Source organism: Schistosoma haematobium (genome assembly GCF_000699445.3).
Source record: "Schistosoma haematobium chromosome Unknown HiC_scaffold_182, whole genome shotgun sequence".
Taxonomy (NCBI): Eukaryota; Metazoa; Platyhelminthes; class Trematoda; order Strigeidida; family Schistosomatidae; genus Schistosoma; species Schistosoma haematobium.
The window spans coordinates 1-10,615 of NW_026137038.1; the positions used below are offsets into that span (position 1 = coordinate 1).

The window sequence follows — 10,615 nt, forward strand, 5'->3', positions numbered from 1 at the left end:
ATCAATCGGTGTCTTCAGGTTTATGATAGAGTTGTTGTCTAAATAACGTCAGTTTATAATGTAAAACTACAAAGTGAACAGTTTACACAAAATCATCCATACTATAATGATGACTACTTTATATCATTATTAGAAAAGATTTGAATTATTTTGTTGTGTATATGAACGATTAAAGTTTTTTGATATAAATGCATCCTGTGCAGAATGTCTAGATACAGTCATTTGTTATAAATGTTATAGAATAAATGGATTATTTAAAGTGAAAGACATCGGGTTCGAGTCCCAGTGTGAAAATCAACACTGAGATACAGTTGTATCCAAATAATTAGTTCCTAAAATGATGAGACGAACATCCTAAATTCCATTGCTAGCCATAGTCTGTTTAAACTATGAAGTAACCATTTGTATTGATCGTTTGAATTTATTCATTGATGTTTAGGAGTACAATAGATCAGTCTCTTTTGACATAATGTACATCCTGTAGGAATTGCTTCGATATTGCCTTAAATTACAAGCATTATAAGCAGAGATGGATAGTAGTGGCTAACAAGGGGTCCAAAAAGCGAATTTGATCTTATTTGGGACTCTTCAGCTGGGCATACCTGCAGTCAATTATTAGAGTGAACATCAACTCTGAGATGCAAGTACATCCAGTTGACGAGTCCCATATAGGACGAAACGAGGGTCCTGATATCCACTGTTAGCCACAATTTACTTCTAATTATGAAATAATCTCTCTTCTTTTTGTGTGTAACGCACAATCTTATTGCCCTATTGCACGAAATAAATTAAGCATATTATGAATACAATTCAATGATCCAAAATATTAAAACTTACCCGATTCGGTCCGGATACAGCAAAAACAATGACACAAGCAAGTCCAGTTAACATTACCACAATACTTAATACAAATATTAAAGAAGTACACTTTGTAATATCAATTCGTGTTTGTATAGCAAAAACAGAAATTGCTATACATAGACAAGCTGTTATAACAACAGCAACTAGAACAGATTGAGTATCATAAAATGATGTAATTGTACCCGTCATATAAGAAAATGCCAGTGTCTGAAATAAATAAAAATAAACAGTTAATGGCAATAAGAAAAAATAATAACAATAAAACATTCAGGTAAAATGTGAATCTACAAAGGTAGTAGTAACACTGTTGATTGAAACGTAGGTAATGGTGGTATGGTTGTTACCCTAAGTATTTGTATAAATGCTTATAACATTGAATTAATTTCATCAGTATATATCAAAAACAAAAATTCTCTAATAATTGACTCGAACTACTACTTATTTTAAGTAATTTTAGTATGATATTATATAGCTTAATCGCTGGTAGTCGGCTTTATAGTTAAAGCACAAAACTTTCGATTAATAGGTCATAGGTCCGAAGCCCATCACCTAATATGAGCGAATAGTATCATTAATTGTTATCATAGGAACAGTTTGGTTAGAATTCGAGTAAATTAACTGATACTTATTAAATGAGTTACTGTCTAGATTGGTTGATATATACATTCATACAAGTTGCTACTTGGTACGAATCAATAATAATAAAGTCAATATCTGGATCTATCAATTAAGACATTATATTACAGTGCTTAGTATTCAATAAACATAAAAACATTGAAGCTATGTTAAACTTTGTGATACTTATTTAATATTCAAAAAGATACACCTTTAACTGGTTACTCTTTATAAGATCTCTTAATTGGCGACTTGAAATATGAATACAATAGTCTTACTATAGCAACAATATTGTGAAAGTAATACTCCCAGATATCTTCCCAGATTTTGCATATATGGAGTAGGTTACATTTACTTTCAGTCCAATCATAGGAAATGAAATTATTCAACTGACTAATTGTTTTACGTTATCATAATAATTCAAGGTTGAATATAGATTTTGTGATTGAAATAAATCGAATTAGGCACAGAGAAGAGAGTTGATAAGTCTATGGTTGTTCACTCAATTCAAATACACATGTACTGTTCTTATAAAATGACATGAGTAAAAATATGAATAAAAAATGTTACTTGTTTCATTAAGAATACACTTGGTTATAGAAACAGAGTTGATAATTTGTCTGTGAACACATTCATGAAACAGTAACAATTATTAATTTAATACCCTATAAAGCTTTATAAACTATCAAGATATTTTAGTTGAAATGAAAGCTCTATGGTTAACGATGATATACCAAGTATATATATATATATATATATATATATATATATATATATATATATATATATCTTGTAACTTCTATATTACAATATAGATCTAACTACAGAGTCAATGACTGTTAAATTGAGCCATATCAGTAGGGTTCTCATGATTATCCTAACCAATAGTTGATGTTGGGTGATATGATTCAAAATCGGTCACAATAATGCAGATTCACTAACACTGTATCTTCCTTAAAATTTTCAGTTGTAAAACAACCTGATCTTTTTCTACCCTATGAATGCATTCCTTCCTCTTAAAGCATATTATCTACATTTGCCTAATGTCTTCTTCTTCTTCTACTACTACTACTACTACTCTGTTTTTATAATTTCATCTCATCGTGTTGAGATGTTATGGCAACTTGAACTGATAGAAATATTTCTTAAGTTCTACGTTGTTTATGATTAATTGATTGAATGTCGATTGAACTAACATAATATCTCTACAGACTAATTAACACTATGAATTATTCTGCATTATTAACAAAATGATGAGATGATTTATGAGAAAAAATTTAATTAACAACTATGATTCTATTCTACTTAACTACTATTAAATAAATATCTACATACTAGAAAGTTTGTAGATTTATACAAAACAAAGATGTTTTTGTTTTAAAATGAAAAAAAAGAAAAAGAAAACACTTACAAAAACAGATAAAGCGATCACATTTCCAGGATATCGTCGTCTTACACTGGGACAACAAACCAATGCGATATAAGTGCATAAAAATGTAGCACTAATGTATAAAATACAAAGAGAAATCAATAAATTCAATTAACAGAATTGAGAAATTTAAAATTAGGGAAAAAACTGTTTCAATGGAAACACAAAGTGGACAGGTGAAAACATTACTGGTATTTAAGATAGTTTTGATGTTAAAAATTGTAATTGATAATTGATATTATTGTTACTCATCTACTAAATATAAATTTACTCTACTGGCCCCATTCGGTCACATTGTTTATGTGAGAGTTTGTGATATTATTCGGATACATGAAATCGAAGTAGATGTAATTGGGTTCGTAAGGTGAGTCATTAAACTATTAGATCATATTCAGTATTAATTATAACTTCAGTACAATTTAAAGTGATTAAGTGATACTTTGTTAGAGTTTTATACTACACAAAACCAAAAACTTGATCGACGAGCGTTAGCGGGATACAAACCTGTCTATTGCATGCTCTGAACAGACTCAAATCAAAACACGCTGATATGTCCATTTCCAAACAATGAATCGGGATGTTAGGTTTTTATATAAAAAGTCTATAAAAACTATGTTTTTACCACCTAGATTTTTGTTATTTGAGTTTATGTACCATTCCTCAATTCATGTTTTGATTTGAGACGATTCCAGTGAAGTATCATGATCAGGGAATACTGGGGAATAAGAGAATATTACGAAGTTATATTGTTGATACGATACAAAGTTGAACAAACTAGCTATGGGTTTTGTATAAGAGTAGAAGACTGATAAAGACATATTTTATCTCATTGACGAAAATGTTGCACAATAATTAGCTGTACAACATAACCATCTTGCGTTGATTATTAGTGCTTTTTGCTTCAAATGTGAAAGTTATGAGTAAGTGCACATGAAAGCAACGCCTAACATAACACCAACCTGTGGTCTGTCTAGGGTTACTGCCGGTTCAAAGCTCAGGTAAAAGAGGGGGCTTGGGCATGGAGTTAGCAACCTAATCTAGTAGAAAACAACCTTGATAAAAAAACCCAACCAGGAAAAATCATTTAAATTCTCTCTTGGTAGTTGAAGGACCTTCATTCTGAAGAACTGTGATGCCTCATGATGAAAGCCGACATTCTTCGGAAGTTATGAGGGCGATGCCTCTTCTAACAACCAGAGCAACGACTAATATAGGTACATGGAGTGTCCAGACAACGCGAGACTGAAAGGACCAGTCAAATAGTTACTGAAAGAGGAGATATGATTTGTTGGTGCTCGGAATCAGTGAAACCCATTGGACCCAAGCTGGATAGAAAAGGTCAAGTACGAGAGAGATGCTGGTGTACTCCTATCACGAATAGGAAAATGCGCCACAGGCTCAGGGAGCTGCTCTGATGTTGTGCAAAGAAGAACTAAATGCCTTGTAGGATAGGAATCTCATGGACCCAAGATCATCAAAGCATCCTTCAAAACAAAGGAGAAAATTACAATGAATGTTATCCAGTGTTGCGCACCCACCAATGACAGCAACGACGATTATAAAGATCAGTTCTATGAGAAGTTGCAATTAATCGTAGCGAAGTGCCCAGGAAAGGACCTAACCATTCTGATGGGAGGCCTAAACGCCAAAGTCAGAATGGACAACACCGGATATGAAGATATTATGGGACGACATGGACTGACTAGAAGAAAAGAAGCAGAATGGTGACAGATTCCCAAATTTACGTATGTTCAACAAAATGGTTATAGGCGGCACAATATTCCCACACACAAAGCTAAATGAGTCTCACCGGATCACACCACACAGAACCAGATAGATCATATTTGCATCAATAAAAATTTTAGAAGCTTCATGGAAGAAGAGAGAGCAAAGAGAGGAACTGACACATCTTCAGATCACCACCTGGTGGTTACCAAGATGAAACTAACGCTAAAGTAGCACAGGACTACTGGGGCAACATCATTACAAAAGTTCAATACAGCCTTCCTTCGACATACTGACAAACTCAACGAATTCAAGATAGTTCTCATAAACAGGTCCCAAGCCATACAAGATCTACACAAAGAGGAAACCATTATGGAGAACAACTGAAAGGGACCAGAGAAGCATTCACTTCAACATGCTAGATGATGAGCCTCAAGAAATATCATCGCAAACAATGGATCCCCATCGACACCCTGGATACGATTCAAGAAAGCAAGAACAAGAAGATAGCAATCAACAACTGTCGAACAAGGACAGAGAAAGTCAAGACACAGACCGAATACACGGAGGCAAACAACCGAATGAAGAGGAGCATTAGAACCGACAAGCGAAAATATGTGAACGACCTAGCAATGACAGCGGATAAAGCTGAAAGAGAAGGAAATATGGGAGAGCTACATGATACAATGAAGACACTAGGAGGGAAATATAGTAAACCAAAGCGACCAGTCAATTTACAAAAAAGGAAAGCCAATCACTGAGGTCCAAGAGCAGAGGGACAGGTGGATAGAACACTTTGATGTGCGCTTCAATAGACTAGACCCATTGAGCTAACCTGGCATCGAACAAACGCCCACAAACATTCCTGTAAATTTTACCGCATCAACAATCGAAAAATCACCAATGTCATCAGACAAATCAAGGGTAGGAGAGCAGCAGAACCAGATAACAAACCCTCGAAGGTATTAAAGTCAGACATAAAAGTACCTGCAAATATGTTTCACGTACTCTTCAGATAGATTTTGGAGGAAGAACAGGTACCAACAAATTGGAAAGAAGGATACCTCATCAAAATGCCAAAGAAATATCCTAGTAGATTTGAGGACTGGAAAAGCATTACAGTACTAACAGTGCCAGGCAGTTTTCAACATAATGTTGCAGAACTGAATGAGAGATTTAATGGACTCTCAACTTTGAGGCCCACAGGCTGAGTTCCGTGAGCATCTATCGTGCACAGACCAAACCGCGATACTACGGACTATCGATGAACAATCAGTTGGATGGAACTCGTCACTATAAATCATCTTCCTTGACTATGAAAAAACATCTGACAATGTGGACAGAAGCTTATTAAGGAACCTTCTTCGACAAGATGATGCATCTGAAAAAATTGACATCATACGAAATTCTTACGACGGACAACACTGCAAACCCGTACATGGAGGACAGCTGACAGATGCATTCCAAGTGAAGACCAGTGTCAGACAATACTGTTTAATTTTACCATTTCTCTTTCTTCTGGTGGTTGACTGGATTATGAAGACCTTTATACTTCGTGGGGAAGCACGGAATATAATGGACAGCTTGGATGAAGCTAAACGATTTAGACTTCGCAAATGACCCAGCTCTTCAGCCCAAACACAGCAACAAATTTAGGTGAAGACGGCAGTGTAGCAACAGTTTATGAAGCAGTAGGCCTCAGCACACACAAGGGAAAAAGTGAGATCTTAAAATACAATACAGCCGACACCAACCAAAATACACTTGATGGAGAAGCTCTGGAAGAAGCGGAAACATATAATTACCTGTCCAGTATCATGGATAAACGAGCATGATTTGATGCAGATGTGCTGGCACGGACTGGTAAGGCAAGGACAGGATTCCTGCAGTTGGGGAACATCTGGAATTCAAAACAACTGCCAGCCAACATCAAAGTCAGAATCTTCAATAGAAACATCGAGACGGTTCTATTGTACGGAGCTAAAACTTGGAGTTACTACAACCATTATAAAAAAGTTACAGGTATTTATAAACAGTTGTCTATGCAAGATACTCCAGATCCGTTAGCAAGACACCATCAACAATGACCTATTGTGGAAGAAAACAAACTAGATTACAGTTGAGGAGGAAATCAGCAAAAGATACAAGGTGGATGGGTCACACATTGTGGAAATCAACAGACTAAATCACAAGGTTAACCCTGAATTGGAACCCTGAAGGCAAAATGAACAGAGGTAGACCAAAGAACATATTACGCTGCAGATTGGAGGCAGGAGTAAAACGAATTAATGGAACTTGAGGTCAACTGAAATGGGGAGCTCAAGATAGAATTATTTCGAGATCTCTGGTTGGAGACCTATGCTCTAAGAGAGGTAACATGAGTAAGCATAAAAACATAACTATAGTCTATCGGATTTCTGTTTACTTTGTTGATAATGTTCAACGTGTTTACAAAGCGGTTGTATGGATTATTTATAGTCATAGTAATTAACAAACGCTTTGATTTTTTATCACCTAAGTTAGGTGTAACAATAATACATACTTAACTATCTCATGAATGATTCTTGATAAAGTATCAGTATTAACCATCAAAGTGTTAAAATAGGATGTTGACGGATGAATATAGTAAACTAGTTGGGTGGTAGAGATAAATAATCACGGAGTAAAGAATTAAAATAACTGGTGAATATATACTAAAGGGTGGAATTACTGACTAAATAGCTAAGTAGATTCGTCATCGAATATACTTTCACTTATATACAGAAGGTAATATAAATATAAAACGTTAACGAATGGTCAGTAAGGACTGATTTGTGTTTATTTTATCCACTTTAAGTATTCCTAAACCATATCTATTCCCCTTTAATTACAACTGAAATAACTGGAAACGAGTTCAAATAACTGCTAAACAGAATAGTGCTTCACTGGCTTCAGCAATCCATTTCATTTGATAACAACTTATTGTTTCTAACAGAAATGATTTTGTTTTGATTGAGAAGTTTTGTGTATACTTTGAGTAGGTTATTGGATAAGAAACCAACAGTTTGTAATACGTTAGGTGGATGATGGGATGGGGTAACTAATAACGTATTTTACATACTACTAGAAAGAAATACTACGAACCAGTAAACTCGTCAGTAAAATCACTATACTGTTTGAACTAATAAATTTAATTCGAAGTTCCGCTGACAGGAAAATCTAGGCGCAATTTCTAATATATTTTCGTGGGTCATAGGGATTTAACGTCTATAAATTTATAAATCCATGGAAAAGGGGTCATTTAAAGTCCTTCAAAATACAGTATTGGTGGAATAAAAGGAAAAATGAGACTTATCTACATGATCATTTGAAGAGAAAAATTTAACTTACTAGGACAAATAATAAAACCATGAATTTTTGAAACCCATTTTTTACCGGCGATCTGTTATAAAATGATAAAGATTTTTTAGTAAAATTGGTTTTCAGCTTACGAAAACAGAAAGACGCAAACAAATGCTGAAGTTACTAACAACTGAGCCGTTAAAATTAGATAGACCTAAAAATAACAAGCGGTGGGGGGAGATATTGTTAGTATGAATACACAGAAAACAACCTTTCGAATGAAAGCATGTCTAACATATTTGTCAGAATACTGTAAGCTGGTAAAATTTCCATTGCGATTATATTTTGGCTCCTGATCCGATGGATTATCCTGATATCCTGCAGGCTCAGAGTATGGTCCAACTGCAAATCCAATATTGGGATAAGGCGCTTAAGTACATAAAAACAAAGAAAAGGAACAAAAGATTAGTTATTTATTTGGAAAAATATTCTGACTCAGAAATACAGTCACATAGATTATATTATGCTTGGTGTGAATATCAGTAATCGTGTATATATTCGGGTACCACAATTCAACTACTATGTACCGTGTACATAACGACGACGTTGTTCAACCTTCCAAATGGAAGATGGTGTTTGGTTGAGTTTGAGAAATATGTTTCAACTATCGTGTTATACTCCGAGACCATTAGCCCTCCACTAGCTTTTCTCTTACTATGACACGACATAACGTACTGAGGAGACTGATAATCAATAAGTTTGTGTTCTGTTGCTTTGTTCACATCATAGCCTAGGTAATCATAAAGACAATCTCTTAGATGAAAACCTTTACTTTTCTAAATATAAATTTGTACGAATATAGACAAGTATATAAAAGTTTAAATCGATGATTAAAATAGGACTGTAAAGACCAATACAAAGGCTAATATAAACCACCTGAATTGATATTAGCAGCACTTTCGTAAGGTGGTGGAGGATCTCTTGAATAGTTCATGTTTGTGCAAATGCGCTTCAGTAACGATATAAATGATCACCAAACTAATATCAGTAGAATCTACAAAAAAATCAAACAAGACATTAGTAACTTTAAAAAACTACATGTGGAGTTGACAGTCTTCAAAAATTAAACCACAGCTTTTTACGCAGTAATGCCCACTCTAGACATACAGATGTAATAACGTAAAACCACGAGAAAAGTTTAAATTTAGTTTGCTAAACCTTACAACATAAGAAAAAATTAAGAAAAATGAAAGGCCGCTAAAAGAATAAAGAGAATCTGAAAATGTTGTCAAATGGTAAATAAAATGTTCATTAGTCAGAAAACAGAGAGGATAAACCTGCCGTCAATAAGTCATGTTATAAAGAATCTAGTAATTTTTATCGTCTCAAGAACACACAGGAGGTATACAGATCTCTCTTAAATAAATAACCAATCACCCCAAGGAATAATGTTTTTGTGTCAGTCCTTTTAATCGAAGCGATAATAGTATTTTCAGTAAATATCGTCATTTCACTCAATTTGTGTGCGGGTTGTGATACTGTCCGGGTGCCCAAACCGAAGCAGGTGGTTTACTTAGGGGCCACTCCACGAGCCTTCGACTTGAAGGTCTGATCCACAAGGCAGTGGAGCATCGTAAGGAGATGCAGTCCCATGGAAGCCGGTGACCAACAATTGGTTCATACGCCATTTGTTCCCTCAGGATACCGGAGCCCATGTGCATCATTGATTTGGTTTGGAATCCGGTTAAAGCGCCGACATTCGCTTTTCGTCCTCTCATTTTCGTAAACAACACCCCCGCCACGAGAAGGCAGTGAGTAGGACTTCCCTGGCAGAGGCTGTGTACGCGTGGCCGTGTGAGAGCATTTCGAGAGGGAGGGAGGACTTTCCCCACTCTCGGCCGTACCAGGGCATTTGGAGGCCATGTACCTATAATCTTGAGGGAACTGCTGCTCTCTAACGGATTCGATCCCATGGCACCCAGTTTCACAGTCAGAGACGTTACCACTGGGCTATCCGGACCGCAAACCTGTAAGCACCGGAGGGCTATTTCGCCCTAATGTAGGACTCCTCAGCAGTGCACATCCACGATCCCGCCCGCGGGATTCGAACCTAGGGCCCTGTACTCACCCTGGGCGGTGAGCAGATAGAAGTAATCGAAAGTTCGTGTAACATTAATATGAGTTACTCCATGATCCCAATAGAACTGGGGTACAGGAATAAGTTGCCCTTGAAGAATTCCTAACGCTTAGTTGGGAACAACGCAACGTTTGAGATGAAAATTTATCTAGCTTCTATTCGATTTCAAAGTGTATAGGGGATTGGAATTTCACCAAAGGATATCTAAGGAACATTAGAAAATACAACCACGCGATTCTTCTAAAAACCGATATTGATGACTTAGATACATCTGCTTTTAGTCGGATATCAAGTTTCTACCATACTATTAGTTACACTAACACATTTACGCATGAATTTTCTTCTAGGTTTCGATTTAATAATTGCTAGATGCAGGTAACTTACACTACAGATTAGGATCCAAAGATCATCACATACAATGTAAAATTTATATACAACAAATCTAAAGATGATAAATTTAACATTTAAGCAATGAACTTGGAGTAGATAGTCGGACCAAACTACACGCTTCCTAAACGATTAAAAAG

At 35.5% G+C, this 10,615-nt stretch overlaps 1 protein-coding gene across 1 annotated transcript; it reads right to left on the reverse strand.

The window, feature by feature from the left end:
* Nucleotides 1–810: 810 nt before the first annotated feature.
* TMBIM1_2 (Protein lifeguard 3) lies at nt 811–8,037 on the reverse strand (the record flags this gene model as incomplete). Its single annotated transcript, XM_051218621.1, has 3 exons — nt 811–1,068; nt 2,888–2,978; nt 8,000–8,037. The coding sequence occupies 3 exons, from the start codon at nt 8,035–8,037 to the stop codon at nt 811–813; spliced, it is 387 nt and encodes a 128-aa protein (XP_051064101.1).
* Between the last annotated feature and the right edge of the window lie 2,578 nt (nt 8,038–10,615).